This window comes from Rhinolophus sinicus, chromosome 3 (genome assembly GCF_057876585.1).
Source record: "Rhinolophus sinicus isolate RSI-liver-muscle chromosome 3, RSI-T2T, whole genome shotgun sequence".
In the NCBI taxonomy this organism is placed as follows: Eukaryota; Metazoa; Chordata; class Mammalia; order Chiroptera; family Rhinolophidae; genus Rhinolophus; species Rhinolophus sinicus.
The window spans coordinates 44,831,717-44,855,583 of record NC_142503.1 but is presented as its reverse complement, the minus strand read 5'-3'; the positions used below and the strand labels follow the sequence as shown (position 1 = coordinate 44,855,583).

The 23,867-nt window shown below is 35.3% G+C and overlaps 2 protein-coding genes, 1 long non-coding RNA gene and 1 pseudogene across 6 annotated transcripts; 1 reads left to right on the top strand and 3 right to left on the bottom strand.

Moving 5' to 3' along the window:
• Positions 1 to 1,287: 1,287 nt before the first annotated feature.
• Positions 1,288 to 8,832, bottom strand: KGD4 (alpha-ketoglutarate dehydrogenase subunit 4). The gene is made up of 4 exons (XM_019728044.3): positions 8,679 to 8,832; positions 3,999 to 4,062; positions 2,795 to 2,982; positions 1,288 to 2,275 (listed from the first exon to the last, which is right to left on the bottom strand). Exons 1-4 carry the CDS (start codon positions 8,718 to 8,720, stop codon positions 2,258 to 2,260), a joined length of 312 nt encoding a protein of 103 aa, XP_019583603.1. The 5' UTR covers positions 8,721 to 8,832; the 3' UTR covers positions 1,288 to 2,257.
• LOC109445580 (uncharacterized) lies at positions 2,188 to 15,651 on the top strand. Of its 4 annotated transcripts, XR_012495102.2 has the most exons (6): positions 2,188 to 2,298; positions 4,229 to 4,409; positions 6,911 to 7,001; positions 8,941 to 9,063; positions 9,149 to 9,222; positions 12,470 to 15,651. It is a non-coding gene; the product is annotated as an uncharacterized LOC109445580 (long non-coding RNA). The 4 variants fall into 4 exon arrangements; XR_016020630.1 differs by having other exon boundaries at positions 4,229 to 7,001; XR_016020629.1 differs by lacking the exons at positions 8,941 to 9,063; positions 9,149 to 9,222.
• Positions 10,493 to 10,782, bottom strand: LOC148758482 (protein S100-A11 pseudogene; annotated as a pseudogene).
• On the bottom strand, positions 11,452 to 23,432 carry CENPH (centromere protein H). The gene is made up of 9 exons (XM_019728043.3): positions 23,187 to 23,432; positions 21,587 to 21,642; positions 20,375 to 20,423; positions 19,919 to 19,993; positions 18,675 to 18,731; positions 16,625 to 16,688; positions 16,234 to 16,285; positions 14,625 to 14,788; positions 11,452 to 12,879 (listed from the first exon to the last, which is right to left on the bottom strand). The coding sequence occupies exons 1-9, from the start codon at positions 23,309 to 23,311 to the stop codon at positions 12,787 to 12,789; spliced, it is 735 nt and encodes a 244-aa protein (XP_019583602.2). The 5' UTR covers positions 23,312 to 23,432; the 3' UTR covers positions 11,452 to 12,786.
• Between the last annotated feature and the right edge of the window lie 435 nt (positions 23,433 to 23,867).

Below are 23,867 nucleotides of genomic sequence, written 5' to 3'. Positions count from 1 at the left end.
ATAGCATTTTAGTTTACAAAGCAATTTCACACACTGGTAGTAGCCAGCTTCCAAGATGGCTGCAATTATTCTTGCTTTCTGGTATTAATGCACTTGTGTAGTTTCCTCCCACAATTTAACAGTCTAAGTGTGACCAATAGAATATGGCAGAAGTGAGTGTGTCTAACTTCTGAGTCTAGATCATAAAAGGCCTTGCTGCTTCTGCCTTGTACACTTAGATGATTTGCTTTGGGGGAAGTCAGCCATCATGTTATAAATTCACCCAGGCAGCCCTATGGAGAGGCCTCTGCCATAAGCTAGCATCAGCTTGGCAGCCATGTTAGTGAGCCACCTTGGAGGTAGATCACCCAGCCCGTCAAGACTACACATAAATGCAGCCCTAGGGAGCATCTAATTACAACCTCACGAGACATACTGAGCAGAAGTGCCCAGCCAACCTGCCCAAGAATTCCTGATCCAGAGAAACCAAAGGTATTGTTGCCTTTAGCCACTAAGTTTTGGGTGACGTGTTACAAAGTAATAGACAATATACTAATTTGATCCTATCTGTCACACACTGTAAAGTACTGGAGAGGAAAACCTAAACTTGGACGAACAAAGCAATTTGTTAATGATTACATACATTTAATTGCTTAACCCCAAAATGAAAATACAGGCTACTTACTCTAAGCCAAGCCAGAATTCTATGACACGATCCTCCTTGGGAGCTCATTCTATGACAGCAATTTCCACTGGCATGCCTTTTTGCCACACCTAGACTTACAAATTCTGTAAAAATGATGTATTTTTTTCATTGTGAGTTTCATGGCAGCAGCTATAGTAAAGGTAGACCTCAGAAAGTTCCAGTATTGGGGTTTCTAACTGCTCGTCTACAGTATTACTCAAGCCACTCTTTATTACTTGAACCCACTGTTTCTGAAAGCAAAAAATTTGCTTTGGGCTTCCTTTTACTGAAATGCAAGAGCTAAGGAGAGGAAAGAATAGTGCTAGTTTTTAAGAAAATTTTCTAAATAAAATTTTTAAATAATAAAAATAAATCATGAATCAGGTATTTTTCATGAGTCACCAAAACAGCTTATTGCTAGCACCAACCCCCTATCTTATATTTGAGTAGGGCAACATTTATACTAGGTCACAACACAAGAGATGCAGACAAACTCTGACAGTAAAAATAAGTAAAGATTAACCCAGAGGCAAATGGGCAAACTCAATAATTCTACTTGTCTATTGCTCATGAGCTACCCTAACTATTAGGGATGACTTCTTTAAAGCATATTCTAGAAATCATTAAAGATATAGAAGAGAATTTATTTAGTTTTTTGAGGCTTTTCTTTCACAATAATATGTGCCGTTGGCACAGGAAGACCCTTTTAAAGTTTCATAAATTGCCTTAACAAGGTTAACTAGTTAGGTTGATTTTATGAGACTTTCAGATAACAGGTTTGAGAAAGTTAATGGTTATCAGGAGTTTCATACATGATCATAATCAAAACAGTACAATAAACTAAAGAACAAGACTTTCTTAACACCCCTAAAAACAATAAATTGCAATTTTCAGTCAAACATTTATTCCTATGCTATTTTCACTTTGATCTCTTATTTTCCATTTTATACTCTGACATGAATATAGGTTACAAATAATCTTTTGTGTTAACTTCCCAGTCTTAATACCACAAAGTCACTGGTTTCACCTTGGCTATATTTTTATCATTTAGAGTAGGATATGTTTACTAAAAGCCAGTTATACTCCAGTAACTTTGTGAACGAAAAAATGTTAAGAATTAAGAACAAATAATGGAGTCATTATTTCACTGATCCTCATGTAATTTCAGGAAAATCACTTTTCAAAAGCAGCAATTCTGCCTGATAAATTCTTTTCATGTCTAAACAGAAATTGAAAGAAAATGAAATTATGCGAAATCTATGATAGTTTACTAGACATTGTGTGCTTTTAATAGTTCAACAACTGGTAATACTTGATAATCAAGAGTAAATTAATAGGTTAATATTTAAAAATGTGTACTTTAATAAGTATAAAGTATATAAACAATTAGGTAAGCTTGTGGAGAAGCTGACCAACATACATAAATTAGGAGATACAAGTGTCTATCTAAATTTTCTATATTTCTTTTTTTTCTTTTACAGAATATTTATTAAAGTTGTTTAATGTACAATTTCTCATTTGTCATTTTGGAAGTCCTTTATTGTAAAGACCATTCTTTTGTCTGATGACAAACAGCAGCCACATTGTCAGTGATTATTCTGGACCTCCACGCTGAAAGGAAAAACAATAAAACAGTAAGGTGTTAAATTTACAGAAGAAATGTTTTCATGGCCACTATACAAATGTACATTATTTTAAGCAAATGCTTTTTAGTTTTTAAAAACAATTTTGGATTTTTTCATTGCTTTTGGGTACTCACATCAATGTTATAAACAATTTCAGATCTGGAAGGGACTCAAGGTTGACCTAGATCAGTGGTCCTCAAATTTCTTGCCCTCAAAAGTCCTTTACACTCTGAAAAATTATTGAGGACCCTAACGAGCTTTTTTCATGTGGCTACATCTATTGCTATTTACCATATTATATTTCTACACATATAGTTCTTCATGCACATTTACTGAGGGCATAGATGTGGTTTACTTCTCATCGTCCTGGCCTACAAGACCATCTGTGTCTTAGCTATGGACACACCATGACAATGGGAAAACCATGTAAATCCGCATATGAAGTTCCACAAGCCAAAAATGTTAAGGTGTTTTGCACAATAGGATGATAATGACCAAAACATACTTGGATAAATTCAATTTCTTCTTGAGATACAAGTTTCCTTCTGTATTTCTGAGGTAATGTTTTTATTATTTCTGCAGTGTCTGGTGGACCCTGATGCATCAGCCAATCTGGTGATTTACTTCCCTTAGAATGCTGTGAAATTGAAGAAGAGTGAGATGGTAGTCCTGTTGATCTCAAAACTTCTGATACTGAAATTTAAAAAAAATGTAATTAGAGAAATTGTTCAGGTGTCTTAAAATACTATTTTGAGTTACCTATTACTGAATAATCTAGTCATTCTTGAAACTATAAATATTATAATTCTGAGAGGTAAGTATAGAGTATCTTAGTTGAGTAGCTATATATAATTTCATAAAGTTCTTAAAACAAATGAGGTAATTTTAAGTGAGTGAATTCTAAACTGAACAAGTTTGTAAAATAATGAAATTTCTAGGGAGGGAGTACAACACAAATGGATAACCTACATTACTTTAGTTTTGTCACATGGTGGAGTTTGCAGGTAATATTTTACAATGGGGAATAAGAAAGTTTTAAGGGTAGAGGACATTAGTTTTCTCAATAATACCTTTGTATGTGTTTATCACCTATATCTTAACTCTTTAGGAGTCATTACTCTTAAATTTACAATATCTAAATTTAAAACATCTGTATAAAATTTGTTAAAATTCTCCCTGAATTAAGGATCAAATATCTTATAATAAAGACAGGGACAGAAGAGCTGGTAAAAAGGGTCAGAGAAAAATAGGACTTGTTCAGAATCTTCATTAGTTTATAGGCAATGATTGCTAAGGACTACAGCAATCTAAGTTACTGATTCAATGAATAAATAAGTGAATGAAAGAAAAGTTTAGCTGGGAGAGAAATATAGATATGGTTATTAATCCTTACAATATCTGCAAACATGAGCATGGGAGATTCTTCTGAAGGATAGAAGAAAGGTAGAAAATTCCCCTATTAAACTCAGTATCATTAAAAAATTCAGAGACATTTACTGTTGAGTCATTACCTTTTTAAATGGAGGTAATAAAAGTTGATTTCTATGTGCATGCAACCTAAGGTACCGTTTAGATCTAAGCTACAGAATATACCTGATTTTAAAATGAAAAATATTGTCTATAATAGGATATTCATGTATAAATATACATGATACATTTTTTAAAAAATCTAAATAAAGTACAAAAAATCTAAATAAAGTACAATTTACCATTGGGCTTAGGATTGTCTCTTCTGTCAGGGAACCTTATTAATGGAGTATGTGGCTTGACTACCTAAAGGAAAAATAAAATGCATGAAAAAAAATGAAACACTAAAATAAACTCATTAACTATGTACAAAAGAAACAATATACTGAACCTTATAAATAGATAGCTTCATTAAAATAACTTAGTATTTGACAGCAAATTAAATTGTACTATTTTACTCTTCCCCAACCAGGAAAGCTGATTCATGAACTATTAACTTGTTTAATCTTACCTGCTATTCATAATAATTTTCTACTTTATACATCAAGATATTTTACTGTACTGCCAACTGACTTCAGAGACAAACAACCCTGTGAAGAAGGTGACATTGATTTTATGTTGTGTGACTTATATATATATCACCCTGCTGAATGGTAAGAATTGGAAGTTTCGCGATTTTTATCGGTGTTGTTTCCCCACTCTGTTAATATTTAGTAGTTTAGAGTAGAATAAAAATCATATTGAAAATTAGGTAATTAAAAAAATTCTTGTTCTGACTGGAAAAGTAACATGTTCTGTGTAAAAAAGTTGGAAAAAACTCAGAAAAGCACAAAGAATACTATCTATGATCCCAAAACCAACATAAAATAGGTTTAAACATTTGATAGCCCTTTATTTTAGTCTGTTTCTTATACCCACAGAAATACATATTTTTAGAATAGTTTTTATAACAGATATTTGAAGAGTATTGTTTTATCCCTAAAATTCCAGATAATGCTACAGAGTACCTTACACGGAAATGGGCCTTTCAATATGAAATCTTACTATACAATGCTAAGACTAATGAACAGAGTACTATTTTCAACTATCTATAAATTACTGTATAATTAGTTAGATTGAGGTGTGTCTTTATCTGCAATATATTTGTATACTACATGTATTACATTTTATATGACTAGAGAAGTAAATAGGCTCGTTGGGACGGCCCTGAAAACTCACCACCATAATTCTGCTGCAGAGAAAATGCCGAAATGTAGTTGTCTCCCTCAGCATAAAAGCATGCTAAAGTCTTTCATGTTAAAAAACAAAACTTCTCTCTCCCTCTAGTAATTGTTTCTTCCTTTTCACAGCCCAGCTTCTTAAAAGAATGTTCTATCCGTACTACTGTCAATACCCCATTTAAATTTTTAAAATATGTTCAACAGCTTTCAGGATAAACTTCAAATCGTATTTGGCCTTCACAAGGCCTATCATAATTTGGTTTCTCCTTACCTCTCCATACCTCTCCAGCCTCTTTCCCCACCGTCTTATGTACATTTTACTCCAGGTATTTTGAAGCACTTTTCATTTCCCTAATTCATCATGCCATTTTATTCCCCATTTAATCTACAACGTGTGTCCTCTGCCAGGAAATCTCTCCCCAGTCCTACCCTACTTCCATGCCTCCACTTTGACCTGACTGCTTATCTTTTATTTTATTTTTTTCTGACTGCTTATCTTTTAAAACAGTTCAAATATTACTCCTTCTAAGAAACTTCCCAGTTCCAAAATCTGATACTTCTTTGTGTTTCCATGGTATCCCGAACATCTTAAGAATATTGTTCAAAGGATAGATAAATGAGCCAACGATGGCATGAGAGCTAAGCTCCTGGAAAAGCAGAATCAGAGAATTAAGCACTTGTGCAGCAGTGTCTGATACATAGTAAATGCTCAGGAAACATCTGCCAAGTGAGTGAACAGACCATTTGTAAGGTAGGGCTAACTATATAGGCATGTGAGTATGTATACACGCACATACATACATATACGGGAAAGAGAATCCATTTCAACATTGCTTTTGGAAACTTAAAACTGTGATGCAATATGCCCCTATAGATTAAACTCCCACACTGTTTGGGGTCCTCTTTTTTTAACAGAAAATTTTTAAAAATACATAAAAGTAGCGTAGTATAATAAACCCTGATAAACACATTACACAACTTCAACAGTAATACAGTCATCCTTATGTCATCACCCTTTGCCCCATAAAGGGAAAAATTGGTAATGTGGACAGCACAAAAAAGAAAAACAAACAAAAAAAAACCCAAAACCTTTTTACTCATCGAAAAGTAACACATCCAAATTAGAAATAAACAACTATGTACAAAATATTTGCAATACACTAAAGGTTAATAGCCATACTACATAAAGAACTTGCAAGTACAGAAACATCGGCAACATATTCTTCACAGATAAAGAAATGAAAATGGCTCTTAACCCTATGAAAAGATGGTCAGCCTCACTTATAATGAGAGAAAGTTAAAACTACGTAAAGATTTTTTTCATCAATTAGATTTTATTAAAAATATACAAGTTGGATAATATAAGTCTGTTGGGAAGGCTATGGGGAAGCAGGCAGTCATTGTTGCTATAGTATGCAAAATAGTGTAACCTCTATGAAGGGAAAACGAAGCCTAGAACCCACACTTGAACCTTCCTTTTCCTTGCTGGAGGCTTATTTTTACCTTACTTGTAAATCTCAAACCCTGAACTAATACAACCACCCATCTTCCTGCTGTGTCTCATGCAGCCAAATGACTTCCTAAATGATAAACTATCACCTTTCTGCTCTTATATCAGCCAAAACATATAAAATACCGTGTTTCCCTGAAAATAAGACCTAAACGGAAAATAAGCCCTAGCATGATTTTTCAGGATGATAGCCCCTGAACATAAGCCCTAATGCGTCTTTTGGAGCAAAATTAATGTAAGACCTCCTGGTCTTATTTTCAGGGCATTCAGCAGACATTTAATGAATACCTATAATTTACTCTTCTAAAATTACTTCTAAATACCCTGTAGTCTAGCCAGATTTCTCTACTCAATATTGACACCATGCTTTAATTTCCATCAGTTTGTGCCAGTGAGTATGTTGAAATATTACTTTTTCTTCAAGGTATGATCAACAGCCAAATTCTGAGCTCTTTGGAGGCACCATGTTTGTCTTGCTGGCACTCGAGTCCACTGAGCATAGGCCTGGAACAGAGGTACTCAATACATTTTGCTAATGTAATGTATTATGAATATCTGAGTACAAGTCTTTGCAGCTCTGTTAAGAGACGGACCACTCCTTATTGTATAACTCACAGTATCTTTTTTGTTTGCATGTATCTGTAGTTCTTTATTATTGCTGTGTACTATTCCATTTTAACAAATATACCACAGTTTGTTTATCCTGCTAATGGATTAAACAATCTAATACTTGGATTGTTTCTGGTTTGGGGATTACAGCTAAAGCGGCTATGAACATTTTTAGGCCATCTTTTTATAGGTATATGTACTCATTTCTCTTGGGAATAAACCTATGAGAATTGCTGGGTCAAAGGGCAGGTATGTTTAACTATTAGAAACTGACAAAACAGTTTTACAAAGTGTCTGTACCATTTTATACTTCTACCAGCAATATATAAGGGTTTCAGGCACTTCACATTCTTATTATCACTTGGTATTGTCAACCTTTTTAATTTTAATCATTAGGTAGGTGTAAGAGTACTTCCTGATTGTAATTTATATTTTCCTGGCAAGTAATGATATTGAGCAAGTTTTCACAGGCTTATTGGTCATTTGGATACCTTCTTTTGTGAAGTATCAATTTTTTTCACCCATTTTAAAATTGGGCTACATATTATAAATACCAGTCCTTTGTCAGATGTTCTTATCTTCATAGAATCTTTAGTTAACTACCCACTGAATGAATAAGTGACGACCATTTGCTGCAATGGGGCTAAAGACTGGGATCTAGGATTATCTTTTAGGCTGGAAAAACTTTAAGAAACGGTCTTTTAAAAGACGTACTTGTGCAAAGGGAAATGCACTTTTCATATTAAAGTTAAAAGTTAATCATACAATAATACACTTTCAGTGTTTAAAAAGATCGTGTAAACCAACCACAAAGGTGGAGATTGTGTCCCTTTATATCTAATTTTACCTCTCCTATTTAAGCTCAGGACCACAGCTGGAGAAGCAAACATTAAAGCTATCATGAGTTAGTAACCGATTCGTGGATCAATAATATAGTTCCTCTAGCTGCCAATCTAAATTCAGAAAAAAAAGCTTGGGAAACCAATACATTACAGTTAAGCTTCGATAATACTTTTTTTTTTTAAATTCCCTCCCATCTGGCCTGTAACTAGACACTTGAATTGAACTAGTGGGGGAGAACCGGCCCTAGGCGAGGACGGAGCCAGGTCTCCAGCCATTCCCAAGACCTTGAAGGGACACTGGGTCAGATACAGAGTTCGCTTCCTTTCACTCGCCGCTACCGCCTTCCTTCTGATTGGCTGATCCGGTACATCACAGACTATACTAGATGCCGATTGGGCAAGCTATAGCCAGGGCAGCCAAGCCCGCAGACTCCTAGGAGGACTAAAGAGGACCTGACCGACGACAGTCCAGGGACCCCAACGCAGCTATGTGCCTACCTGCTGAAATGCGACATTCCCGCAGGCCTGGCTCGAACCCTTAGCTCCAGTTACCAGCTTACAACCCGACCCAATGGGCTCAAGGTCCAGTTCTCCCACACACGCCCGGGTGGCGCCGCTGGCCCTACTCAGGGCCGCGGTCACCGCGCAGTCTCAGCCACTGCTTTTCCTCCCCAGAGCCTTAGCTATAGTCAGTACCATCCCTACCGCCCTCGGTGGGGAAAGGCGACCAAATCTCTTTACCTGAACGACCCTGCTGGCAGACGCCATTTTGCTGCCCATCATGACCCCTGAGAAGGGGCAGCTTCCGGGGCGCTCGCGAGCCGCAGCGATAACAGGAGTAGTAGGCAGCTGGGGGGAGGACCCTAGTGTGACGTCGCCGAGGAGGGGCAAGCGAGAGGGATCCTCCTCCACGGTGGAGGTAGCTCCACCCCTCTGTGCCCGACCCCACCCCACCTCTCTTGCCGCCTTGAAACTGACCAATGTGTGTCCCATTGTTTTGCAGAGGAAGGTTTGTGATGTTGGATTTACAGCAGTACCTCGGTTTTCCAACGGCTCCAACGGCTCCGTTGATGAACCTTTTGGTTTTACGAATGCAGTAAATTTTATGGATCTATGGCATCATTAGGTAGTAAAATTCATGCTAAATTTGCAGTTTTAGGGGTTGATTTTAAAGTCTGGAATGGATTAATCCATTTTGCATTACTTTCTAGGGGGAAATCGTGCCTCGGTTTTCAAGTTTCAGAACTCAAACCGTCTCTGGAACGGATTATGTTCGAAAACCGAGGTACCACTGTATTTTGCTCATTAGCCATGCGTGGTCTAAGTCCATTTCCTCTACACAAAGCGATTTGCTACCTTCAGTATAGTTCAATGTAATCTTAAACTGAAACCAAATAAGTAATAAAGTCTCTTGTAGTTTCCTACAATGAACAATCTTGTTAAAACTTGGGAGTTAATGGCAAGCTCAGAGTGGTCAATTCCTGGCCTATACAAAGCCGTATCATATGCCCTTCCTTGCTTATTGGCATTGCTTGATTTGGCCTGTTTGTTTTGATGTTAAACTGCTGCCTCTTTCAAATTTGAGAGAACTCAAAAGTTCGTTTTTCTTTTTGAAACAAGCCATCTATATTGACCCCAAAAGTTATGTTAAATTCTATGGTAAATACTGTTTACATTGTTATAATTTTTAATACAGAATATGTTGTGGCTATTTAACATAACTCTGTAGATAATGTATCCTTAAGCTATGGTAAATATCTAGAATGGCAAATTGGTTTTAATGATCTAGGTCAGTGGTTTCTAAATCTGGGGAGCTTTTTAGAAATATTACTGAGCCCAAATATGAGCCCTTCTGAATCAGTGTGTCTGTACGGGAGGCCAGAAACCTGTTTTGTAGAAAGCTTTCAAAGCTTGTTTCAGCAGCACATATTTTAAACTCAGATTGATAAAGTGATTAGATGGGCAAAGGACATAAAAAGGAATCATCCTTTCAAATGATTATCAAAGCATTACATTGTATACTTTAAATCTTATAATTTTGTCAATGACCTCAGTAATGCTGGGGGTGACAAAAGCTCAAAAGCAACAGCAGGTTAGATTCCTGGTACAGACTTTCTATTTACATAGAAACAGCAAGTTTCTATGTGAAAACTTACAATATTAGGTTCTTGTTTGGCAATGATTTAAAAGATAGATTTTCTTGGTTATTTTTCTAAATATTTTCCATTTTCTTTTATATCTGTGGAAGAGATGGAGAAAATGGGCAAAGAAGTCCTAAGATTTAGAGCTTTTATTAAAAGATAAACTTTCCAAGTCCTCTAATACCAAGTCTCCTGAGAATACCTAATAAATTCAGAAAATACCAAATGCAGTACAAATTACTGGTCATATTGGTATGGATTTATGTGTGTGTTTTAAAAAACAATAGTTTTATTGCTACCAGCAGGAGTGGCCTGCATAGGGTGGTGGGTGCGCCAGGCTCAGGGTATGTGATCTGAGATGATGATCGGGAGGCCAGAAAGAAAGGAGTGCTCTGGGCCAGCTCCCAGGGCTCCTCAGCTATACTTCTGCAAATGGGTAAAGGAGTCATGGCAAGCTACTGCCACGCTGCCAGTAAGAATTTCTTGGAAATCTGTTGCCCAGCACAGTTGAGGTCATTTTTACATCATGCAAAGACACTGGGGTCCTTCTTGTTCTTTGTGAAGGCAGCCGGGTCTGTATTCATGAAGCTTAGAAACTCAGTCTTGGAGAGATTGCACTTGTTACCATCCTTCCCAGAATACTTCTGGAAAACAGCAGAGACTCTATGCAGTTTGGTCTCTGTAGGCCTGGACATTTTTGCCATGTTGGAGTGGAGCGAGGCACGGAGGCTGTTACGGATTTTGATTTGGGGAATCTGACAGAAAAACGCTCTTTTTTCTGTGGGTTTATTTCTAAGTGGTGGCATTCATACTCCTTCACAGAATTCTCATCCAGGGCCCTTCTGGATTAGTTCTCGCTACGATGCAGATGATAAAAGTAACTGAAGCTGAGGCTGCAGACTGCCTCAATCCCCAAATCTATCTTCTTTTCCTCCAGCTCCATTTCAGTCATCCTCTGCAATGAATCTACCTCTTGCATTGTCTTCTTAATGTCCCCATCTTACATGGCCTTTGCCTCCTTTCTTGTTCCATGTACCCTGTTGCTGACACTGGCTGTAGATGTGTTAGGCAGAACTTAGCATGCATGACAGCCTCCTGATGTGATACAAAATAAAGTACCCAGCACAAGTTCTGATTTTCTTGATTAAAAAAATATGAAACTACGTTTAATAAAAACTGGGTCTTATATTAATGTTTGCTCCAAAAGACGCATTAGAGCTGATGGTCTGGCTAGGTCTTATTTTCAGGGAAACACGGTACTTGAGTTGGGAATAATTAATAAAGTGTGCATGAAATTTTTTAATGCTGTACGTTTGGATGAGGAAGGCATATTTCAGAATAATGTTTTTCTATTAAGAAAAGAAAAATATAACTTGCTTTACAATTTTATTTTATTTTTTTAGGAGAGCAAGAAAACATTTTATTCAAGTTAGAAAGCCAGTGGCAGTGTCTAGATAAGACAGCTGCCCCAGGTAGTAAGGAGAGAAACACTGGGGGGTGGGGGGGAGGGAGGAGTTGCCAGCGGCAGAGTCTCACAACTGCCACAACAATTTATATAGACAATTTCCAAGTATACAGTGGCAAAAAGAATAAAATTACAAAGAAATGATTTATCAAAATGAAAACTATAAATATTCCAAAGAAGAGTGTTTAGAAAAGAACAGATTTCAAATGCTATTACCAATTGTAGTGCATCTTTTCAAGTTTAAGGTCTTTTAAAGAATGCTGAAAACACTACATTGTCTATAATCAGGGGCTCCAAATTAATGAAGAGCTCAAATTAGTTTTCAAAAGATGAGATGGGATGTATAAAAGGTGGCAAGTTCTGTTTTTTAATTAGAAGAGCAACATTTACTCATAAAAGTAATGCTTGATAAATATAGAAATACAAAAGAAAAACAAAATCACAACTCTTCTACAATAACTTAACACTTTGTTTTTTTTTTCTTTTTAAGGTTGACGTGCTTTATTTGGGTCTCTGTTTAAAGATGTGGATTGCGGGTGGGGGTATAGAGATGTTGGTCAAAGGGTACAAACTTAGAAGATGAGTAAGTTTTGGAGATCTAATGCACAGTATTGTGATTATAGTCAATACCAATACTCTATACTTCAAAGTTGCTAATGGACTAGATCTTAAATGTTCTCACCACAAAAAAGAAATAATTATGTGACATGATGGAGATGTTAGCTAAAATGCCACGGTAGTCAAATCAACATGCTGTATACCTTAAACTTACACAAGGTTGTATGTCAATTAGCTCTCAATAAAAAAAAAAAAATCTGTAGTGAGCTAAATCAAATATAAAATTTGAATAAAATACAACTGACAGTTAAAAAAAATAAAGATGTGGATATGCTTTTCTATAATTTTTCTAATATTTTTGTTGACAGAGAAATCCACAGAAGTATTCCAAACGAGAGCTGGGACTTCCATGAATGAAAAAAAAGAAATGTTACCATTGAGTGGAAATCTGGACGAGATGTCTTTCTGGGCCCTTGCAAGGCTAAGATTTTCAGATTCTTTTAGAGTACGCCAGTCACTTTAATTATCACATTTAAAACAATAGATTCCATGTTGCAGTGTTAAGCTAAAAAAACAAATGCAGTATTACAATTGTTCCAAAAACATGGAAAAAATATTTCATTTGAAATTTGCTCTTTAAATGGCATACCAGTCAGAAACAAATAATGCTAAAATAGAATTCTTATTAGATCATAGTAAGATTCTTCTCAAGCTGCAGAACAGTTTCCTTAAAGGCAGAATCCTCTGCCCAATTGACTTTACTCCCCAAAATGAGATTCTGTAATACAAAAAAAATTTTCAAATTAAAGTTATAAGTACTTCAAAATTTTTAACAAGATTTAAAAAATCCTTTCACCGATCTTAAATTAACAAATATTTACCAAAATAGGTGGGAACATTTACTCTGTGATCATGAGAATAATACATTCTTGTATCCTCATTTCCACATTCAGTAAGGTTTCAGTCTTGATCCCCATAGTACTAGGGAGTATTTAAAATATTAATAGTGTTTTATGCTTCATTAGTTTTTGTGGACAGTTTTTATCTATTAAGGATACTTGCAGAGGTATCCTTAACCTACGATTGCAGCTGTGGTTCATAGTTTGTAATTTCATGGTGAAAAACAATTTAAGCATAAGTAATATGCTCTATTTTTAAGAGGTAAAAGAAGAGCTTAGTTTTCAGCCCTTGCAGTTTCAAGACCCTGAGAAAGGTGAATATTTTTGTGGTAGACAACAGAGAAATTAGTAGGGTCATAATTAATGAAAGTTCTGGTCATGATTCTCTGAAAAACTATGGCTCAATGATACTGAGTTACTAATTGAAATACTGTTTAAAATTTTAGAGTATAAATGGTATATTATTACATACAAAAATATTTAAATCTTTGGCCTATATGAGGCACATTCTTGCTATTAGTGATGAAAAGGGCTAATGTGTATAAATCCAAGCAAATTTACAAAGGCAAATGGAAGGAAGCATTCAAACATGACTGAACTCCTAAAGACCTTCCTTTAGGATCAAAGAGAGCTTCTAAGCTGGCCCAAGCTATGTTCTGTTGAACAAAGCAATGAGTTGATTAAATAAAAATTAACACTAGTTTAGAGGATATGAATAAAAACTAGGAAGTGCAGAATAATAGAAGTCTCAAAGCAGCAGGAAGGAACATGTGTCAAAGAAAATTAAAATGATTCTGTACTTATGATGCAATCCTCCACTTGAGGTTAGCCTAAGGGATTTGATTACTCTTAATTGAATCACTGCTACTAAAAAGTAGGTATAAGACTTGGGGAAGAATTTCTTACGGTGAGACATAAGACCTCATTATTCTACAAGGATATTCTACAAGGATATGCTATAAGAGGCGTTTGCTTTACCTATAATAGTTTTAACTGTGCATCTTCGTAATTGAAAACTGGTATTTTAAGTATTTCAACAGTTCCAGAGATACTTTATAACTCAAAAAAAAAAAATAAATAAATAAAAATAAAAATCCCCCAGAATAAAGGAACAGATGCTTAAATTGAGTACCTGACATAATAACTTCTACCAACACTTATAATTTACTTGGATCAGACCCTCTGCTAAATAGATTAACATGAATTATCTTCCTTAGTTTTCACAACCACTCTTTCTAAGCAAGAATACTGATGCTTAGAAGTTAAATAATTTGCTCCAGATCAGCAACTATTAAGTAAAAAACAGGGTCTTAACTCTAGATTCCCATCATCCTCATCAACGTTTTCCCCCATCTCCCAACTGGAGTCTAATGCTCTCCACCATTATACCATTCTGCCTCCACAGAGTTGCTAAAAATCATTATAAAAGCCCGAGGCTGACAATAATGAAAAAATCGAAGCCTTAAACACTAAATACACATGAATTCCATGTACCTGTAAACAGACCAATTTTCAGTACTGAATTATTTTGTTAAGATCCAAGACTAACTCTAAGTCTGAAAGTAATAAAATAAATATTTTTAAAAAGTTCTTTACATCCCTTCTTAATTTATATAAATGTTACCTGGAACACATGTTGAATAACTGTAGTAATTTGTATCTCCATCTGTAGGTTTCGTTGTAAGGCTTTTATCTTGTCTGATTTTTCCATATTGTCCAAATCGTCTTTCTGTTTGTTCTTTTCAGTCTGTATTTCTAAAAGCTTACTTTCTGAAGCTTGTTTTAATTCTGTTAGGTTAAACAAAACAATATACTATATATGAAAACTCCTACAAACAAAAATCTTAAAAAATTACTAAGTAGAACAGTTCCTCGTTATTTCAGTCAAGAGAAAATTTTTAATGAGCATTTTCGGTTGCAGTTCTTTCTTTACTGATCTGAAAAATCCCTGGTGCAAAATCCCAATGTTTTCATTTTATACTTAACAATGAAAATGTTCACGGTTTCTATGTATGACAATGATAGCTGTCTACAGATGTTTGAAGTGACATCATGTCAAAGAGGACTTACTATGGGTTACCAAAATAGGCAGGAGATATATGTAAGGAAATAGTTTTCCTTCCTTTATTTAAAAAAATGACATAGCAACAAGATACATTTTCAATGAAAAAGTAAGATTCCCTTCTCCAGGGATAAACATCATCAACCATTTTTTGTAGTTCCTGAAATGTTCTAAGAATTAAACTGTTTGAAAACATAATGGGTATGTCTCAGGAGCTTGGTTCCTTGACACTCATGTACCAAAAGTAGGTTGGAATGCAATGGAAAAAGTTAGACATCCAAAGGGAAATCAGAACAGATGACAAAAAAACCAAACAAAAAAACAGATGACCAAGGTTACTTCTCACCCTAACATTACTTATCACCAGGCAAATCTGTATACTTAAAAATAATAAATCAGGTGTATACTTTTAAACAAAAAAAAAAGCAGTTTATAACATAGGATAAAGCAATGCCAATTTTATAAGAAATAAGCATTGAATATTATCTCTATGATAAAATAAAAAATTTAACTTTTCCTATATATACTTTTGTTTCCAAATGTTCTACAGAGAATGTGTATTACTTTTGAAATAAACATTTCAATAATTTATTTATTAAAAACTTTTATTGATTTAAGTGTGTTTTTCCAGGACCCATTGGCTCCAAGTCAAGTAGTTGTTTCAATGTAGTTGTGGAGGGTGCAGCTCATAGTGGCTCATGTGGGGATTGAACCAGCAACCTTGTTAAGAGCATGGCGCGCTAACCAACTGAGCTAACTGGCTGTCCCCACATTTCAATAATTTCAATGCAAAAAGCATCTCATGTTCATTAAGTTAAAAAGCTGTAGGACTATTATGTATCGATTAATCATTTAAAAATTATGTATATGTAAATATGCCTAACTGTGGTCACAAAGGAAGGAGGCATGACTTTCAAATTATACTTTTCTGTATCATTTGATTTTTTGCCCACTGAAAATGTATTAATTTTGTGATTTAATGTTATAAAACAGCAAAAATACATCAAGCAAAATGCATTGTATATATTACTTTTTAAATTGCGATGTCCAAAATTTTAAGAAAATTTGAAAATTAAGAAATTTCTCAGTAGCTGAGAGATCTGGCCTTATGAATCTCCACAGCAAATGAAAACGTGTTCTACAAAAAAATCCCAAAAGCTGTTCTACATACCAAATCTCTTCTTTCGAACATCAAGCAATTTTTTCTCCAAATCCCAAGATTCCTGTTATTAGAAATAAAAAGATTAAGGCACATTACCTAAGAACAAACCTATAATACCTAAATCACTTTTTATCTCTTAATTCATGTTTTCTAAAGCTCCAGTTTTTAATTCCTTCATTTCCACACAACAAGAGAAGACAGTAGCTTAAATTATAAGCAGGTGTTTAGTAACATTAGTCAAAAATAATAGAGTTATGAAAAAGAGAGAAAACTTAAGACAGTAAATTTCAACCATACCAGTCCATTTGGGCAATTCTACTTAATCATATACAACAGTTACCAGCAAGAAGGTGTTACTGAAATCATGAGAATGCATAAGCAGCCTAATGTGCAAAGTTACCTGCTGTGATTTCATTATTAATTTATTTAGCTTTAATACATGTTTCATGTTATCCATGAGCACACTGAAAAGGAATAAAAAATATGGTTAACCTTAGTTAAAAGTAATCTCAATAAAAGACTCAATTATTATATATTTACTTTCATTAAATTCATCATACACCTCAATAAAAGTTATCATTTAACAAAATAAACCTGGAAAAGTTTGATGTAAACTAAATTTCTGTTTTAAAGTAGAGATGCAATTCCCTAGAAAAATTTTTCGTCATAAACAAAGAATATCAAATTTAAGCATGGAGGAACATTTCTAAAAATCCCTTATCTAGGGGAAAAAAAAAATCCTAACAACTTGCTAATAAGTTGTTTTGGTTTTTTTTTTCTTTACATAGACTTTTTTTTTTAGAGCAATTTTAGGTTCACAGTAAAATTGAGCAAAAGGTAAGTCCATGTATTCTCTGCCCCATACACACAGAGCCTCTCCCACTATCAATGTCCCCCACTAGAGTGGTCTATTTGTTACAAATGATAAACCTATATTGCCTATATTGACACATTATAATCATCCAAAGTCCATAGTTTACATTAGGTTTCACTCTTGGTATATATTCTATGGGTTTGGACAAATGTATAATGACATGTATCTACCATTATAGTATCATACAGAATAGTTTCACTGAATAAGCTGCTTTTTATCCCCATTTCTTCAACAAATATTTCTGAGTGCCTATTACATACCAAGAACTATGCCAGGCACCAGGGATATAAAATAGAATAAAACACAGCACCTGTTTTCATAGAGGAAAGAATCTGGTGGTGAGGGAGAAAAATCCACAACCATAGAATGGTTTCATTACAACCAAGAATGGATATGAATCACTGTAAGAATTGTGCAGGGTGGAACAAGGGAAAACCTTGAATCTTAAAGGATGTGAAGTAATTATCTAAATCAAGGAGTTTGCAATGAATGACTGGAGCATAAGGGTGTGAAACAAGACTGGGCAAGAACAGTTCTTATACTTCAAAGTGCCACAATTCCTTGGGAGGCCTGTTAAATACGGATTGCCAGCCGCCCTCCCACCAGCCAAGCCCCCAACTCCTGCACCGTGGTTTTCAGATTCTGAGTTGGTAGGTGTGGGATGGGAGCAGCAGTGTCATCACTGTGATAATACTAATTATTCTGATATTGTAGAAAGAGTTTATTGGGGAGGCTGAAAAAGGAGAACCTTTGCAGAGACCTGGAAGAGCTGAACTCATTTTCTACTAGTTACAGCTGTACTTGGTTGTAAACTTTATGATGAACCTGTCCTGTACCACTTTAACTCAAGAATGTTTTAAGCTCTCATTTTCTGGGTGAGCAATAGTTAGAAAGCTCAAATTCTGATTTTAGGATTTATGTAATTCTGGATTTAAATGAAATATGAGGACAATGTGTATCAGTCTGGACTAAGATGCCAAGATAGGGGAAGTGCCTAGATCCATCTTGGCATTTTTCTGCTGCTAATGGGCAGAGATTATTTTATAAGATTTTTAGAGCTTTGGGAAACGAAATCACAGGTAAGGCTCTGAGGGCAGACAATTAGAACCAGATTATAGAGGATCGACTGCCAGTCTTTATTTTATATTCATTGGTAAGTTGTTTAACCTATACAATCTCATTTCTGCCAAAGAAAAATGGAAGAGTATACTTTCTCTCTCTCATTGGGTTGTTGTTGGATTAAATGAGATAGCATTGTTTCTATTTTTCAGTAAGTAATGAATTAAAGTTAACTTTTAAAATTTTCCTTCAAAATTTTCAGACTGTCTGGATAAAATCTACATTGCGTCTTAGAGTTGCAACCCAAACAAGAGGTCAGCAGGACTATAGAGTTATTGTAATTCTGAGGAGGGCTCACAAAAATTCTATCACTTTTCTTATTCCCCAGATAAAGGTGGTTGGCAGTGACAGTTAATTTAAAAAATTCACAAAACTAAAGACATGCAGATCCCCCTTCTTATTCCTATCCTTACCAAATACAGAAACACAAACAATAAAACAAACATAAAAAACATACCTAGTCTGGATGTTACTTTTCTCGAGATTTTTTTTAAGTGCAGTTGAAAGCTGCATCCTATGAGAGAAAAAAAGCTTGTATTACAAAACATGGATAACATTTATGGTACACCGAAAATTTAAAAATATGACAAGTTAAAGAGTATTTTCTCTTTAAATATAACGTGAAACATAAGTAGGTTTTAAAACAATATTGTATGGGAAATACTTTGATAAATAAGTCACAAAAATATGAAATAACACTAAGATGGATGGTTTGGTTGTGCATTGCTGATTGCTGAGGCTGAGGGGTGGAGACCTGAAATCCAGCCTGAGCTTTGTTGTCCAAGCCACCTTGGTGCCGGCTGGGAAGAAGCAACAAGCTTTAAGGCACTACATAGTAGATTAATAAGGACCTGAAGTGGAAAGAGTTTGGGAATACAAAGCCATACTTTAAACTTTAAAATATACCTTTATACAAACAAATTCCATAAATCACTTTTAAATTCAAATCACTAATAAGTAAAAAAAGGCAATCAGTTCAGCAATATTAGAGCTATTCCCTTCTGTCACACGCAAAAAATTTGCTTAATTAAAAGGAGTTATCTTAATAGCTTTAAAGTCATCTTAGTTAAAAAAATATGATCTACATAATGAGCCAGCATGAGATGAAGTAAAATGCTAACTACTAGAAGCAATTAAAAGCACTTTAACTACTTTTAAATTAAATGTATGAAGAAATTCATCTGGAAAGGCCAGAAATAAGAGAAAGTAATTTTAAAAGTCATTTGCTTAAGTGAGATTATTAATGCAGGTCACAAAGTCTGTAAGAGACCATGTTTGTCTTATTAATAGCTGTATATCAACAGCTAGCAATCACTCAAATATTTGTTGAATGAATTTTAAAATAGAGATGCAAAACTTACAAATAAAAATATGTTATTTGAACTTGACAATTCTTTTATTCAATTAACAGTTACGAGAATAAACGAGTCTACGTAATCCTTTCAAACCCTGAATGGGATTTAACCTCATACTTCCATTGTTTAGATGGACATTTCCTTATTAACCCTATCTTATGTAACTTCCTCAAACGAAGTATTAATGAATGATGCAACATTTCTCTCAGGACTCAAAATATGTGTGTCCATTACTTAATCATCATTTGGTTTGATTAATTCATTTAGACTAAAATATTTTTTCCACCTCAAGCCATACCCATTTTCATTCACTTCACAATGCTTATACCTAAAATGTAATAATTACCTGTCTAACACAAGGTTTTTCATTTCAAAAGCAACTTTCACCGCTTCAATTTCATTTTCCAGGTCTTCAATTTTACTATCAAAGAAGCATGAACAAAAGAATTTCAGCAATATCAGAAAAAGTCACTAGTGGAATAAATATACACACCTTTGAAAAGAGTAAAATGCGTCTATCTAAATAAAAGAATTCTACAGGCTCACCACACCAATGCATTTACAGATTTGGTAAACTGATGCCTTCTGAGGTACCTTTAATAAGTATCTTATTAAGGGTTGATGCCAAAAGTGCTAATATGATCACTCATGTACATATAAATCTACATCCCATATCAACAAGTTCTCAATACATGCATGACAAATTTCTTGCAAAAATAAAGCGGAAAAGAAAAGAATGTTACAAGATGGATATTATTAAATCTTAGTAAAAACCACAAGTAAGATTTTAAATATGACATACGTTTCAATTTGCTTTTCTGGAATGATTTCTTCTGGAGTTTTTTCTTCATCTACAAATAAATAATTTTTTTGAAGTCAGCAAAACATTTTAGAACAGCACTGTCCAAAACAAATATAATGTAAGCCACAAATGGAAACCAAATATGCAATTTTTAATTTCTAGTTTCCACATTACAAAAATAAAGAAACAAGTAAAAATAATTTTAATATAGCTTATTTGACCCAATACATTCAAAATAGCATCATTTTAATATGAATCAATTTAAATTAGTAATGAAATATTTCACAATCTTTTCTTCTGTATTTTACATTTATAGCCCTTCTCAATGAGGACTAACCACATTGCAAGAGTTTGTTAAACGGAGCTAGTGGCTACCATACTGGACAGAACAGTTTTAGAATGACAGAATTTATTTTAAAAAAGAGTACAAAATATTGAACAAGATCAATATCAAATGAAATCAATTGTATGTCTATATTAGCATACATATAAAGAGCTTGTGCAGAGTCTGAAAATTGCCTTTTAAACATGGATTCAGGTGAAGTGACTCAGACATCTATGAGTTCCCTTGTTTTTCCTCCACCACAATTCTTGATTCAACCTAATGTACTATTTGGTTTCATTCTTTAAGCCTATTTCATAGAGAAAAGATTCACCAAAACCTATCTTTGGTGAATAGCTGGTTATCACTTTAGGAAGGCAAACCCATTATTTTACGCTTGGTCCCAAAGACTTCTGGATTAGTAATTTTAAAAGATAAATTTAATTTTTTTCTATGTTTAAAATCGAAAATTGTTACTCATGTCTTTTTAAGCTGATCTCCCTTCTGCCTCTCATTCCTATAATCCAGTGCTTCTCAAAGTATAGGTCTCAGATCACTTGCTTAACAAGTATTTGATTTGCTAATTTAATCAAGTTGTTGGTAGCAATTTCTATGACTCCTTCAGTCCACAGGGATTTCCCAATTATCTGATCAGTAGAACTTAACTGTTTGGCACCATTAGTTATTTTACCGCTATTTTCTGAGTCCCTAACTAGTTCCTGAGGGCAAGGGCAAGCCTGTTTTTTGCCTTCTTACATGGTATAGTATAGCTTTATGCTGCCACTCCCGTTCCCTAAGTAAATAATTTTTTGTAATGTTGATTTTCTTTTCATTAGAGTACTGTTCATCATCAAACTCACAGAACCTTATTTGAAAATGAAAATACTTACTTGCATCAACCATTGATTTATATTCCAAGAGTTGTTGTTTTGTTTGTGCTCTCAGCCTGAAAACATAAAGAGAAAAGAAAGTCATATATTTATTGAGGCTATACTCATTACTGTATGATAAAGCAACTCATCTTTTTTGGAAGCTAATGGAACAAAATGAATACAAAGAAACAGCATTAAAGTCTTCCAGTTTGGCCTCATTTTATTTAAAATGGGTGTAAAGAACTTTAAGGCCTCAGAGGAAGACAACAAACTGGAATATAGTGGGAAAACAGCATCTGTGAGGAAAAATTAAAATTTTGATTTTTAAATTTATTTAAAAATTAATTAATAGGCCACACTGCAGTGGAGCTTAATGAGAACTGCTACACAAAGAACTAGATCAAAATGGGGAAACCTACAAACACTGTAATGAGTTACAACCAGATTGTAACCTCAGAAGACCCAGAAAAACAACAAAGATACTAATCCTTGGATAGATGAGTGATTCATATAGCTTCTTAGTTGTCCTATGATTCTACTTCAAAATCATACATAAAATAAGTAGAAAAGCTATGGATAAAATGATAGTTATAATCTGTACTAACAATGTTTCACATTTACATGGTAGTTTCATAATTCTGAAACTGTTTACTTTGTGCCTTTGAAACCTATTTAAGAAGCTAAGAAACATTAAATTTCTAAAGCTCCATAAGTTTCTTAGGTTTCAAAATTCCAAATGAAAAGAGCAATTTCTTAGATGATAAGTAGGCATGCATTTGGTAAGACACATTTACCATTCCAAAGCAATGGTACAGGTAAAATAGTCACAATGCTTATTTTAAAAAATTTTCTTGTGATTTAGAACACAATCTGCAACTTTTTCGGTAAAGGACCAAGTAACAAATATTTTAGGCTTTGGGAGTCAGATGGTCTTTGTTGCAACTACTCAACTCAGTCCTTGTAGCAGGAAAGCTACTTCAATAGGCCTGTACTTAAGGACACTGAAATTTAAATTTCATGTAACTTTCACGAGTTATTATATATTCTTCTCATGATTTTTTCCCCTAAAACCCTAAGACATAAAAACTATCCTTAGCTTGAGGGGCTACAGAAACAGGCAGTAAGATGGACCTGGCCTAGGGCTGTGGTTTGCTCACTGGCTTACAAGATTCATGGCCCTTTTCATCAAATCTTCCCCTAGCAACTGCTTAGTGGAAAAGTATAAACATCGCACTTTTGGTAAAAAACACGGCAAATAAAGCTTCTGTATTGAAAAGGGTCATAGCTACAAAAGAAAGGGAGGGGCAATCTCCGTCCAGTAGCTCAGGGCTTGGAAGCACTCCATAACCCGCCGGAAAATCGGGGCCCCGGGCACTGTGCTAAACGCTTGCCCCTGAGTATCTCATTTAACTTAGCAGAGAGCAACTCCGCTAGGACGGTATTTTTTTTCTCTTCTTTTCGAAGATGAAGAAAGGGGTTTAAGGAGTTTAACTGAATGCTGCAGTCGTTCAGGGGCTGAGTCTAAATTCGAAATCATTCTGGCCACACGTAGCGAAAGGCGGAGCTCTGAGCCACAAGGCGCACTCGGTTCCGGCCGAGCGGGCCAGAAGAAAACAACCTGAGCAGCAGAGTCACAGGGTCCTCGGGACGCGCCGCCTGGCCGCCGGCGACCGACGACGGCACGCCTTCCCCCACGGAGTCCGCGGGCTCGGCGGCAGCTTTTTCCTCAGACGGCTTCTCCATCTGGCGGGTTCTATGAAATAACGCGCAGGATCTGCAGACGCCGTCTCAAAACAGACCGCTTTTCCCGCCACTAAGTTGACGCCCGGAAGGCGTCGGAGAGCTATCTCGTCCCGTCCCGCCTCTTCCGCCCTGTAGCCCCGCCCCTTCCATCTTGTTTGTTGTCGGGTCCCTGTTAGCCTGCTGTCGTTTTTATCCTGGCTCTACCGGTTGAAATTGTTACAAACTACTAGAAAAAAGGTCGAAGAACTTTAAGCGTCAGCTCTGTCGAGTGTGCTGGGCTAGAAACTGGGCTATAGCTGTTTGGGACACTCCCCGGCTGCCGGGAACTTCAACCTTGAAGGTAAAACCCGGACATAAATGCTCTTTTCAGGCTTGGCGCTGGGTCTGGAGATCTCTGGGACAGCCATTTTTTGACCCTTCTTGGCACTCCCTTTCCATCGGCGGCCTTGGAAAATGCTTGGTAGGATGGGAAAAAGAAGTACTAGAGGATTGTTTAAGTAGGACCCCTTGTTTGACAGAGAAACAAGTGGTCCAAATTCAGCGATACCCACGGCTC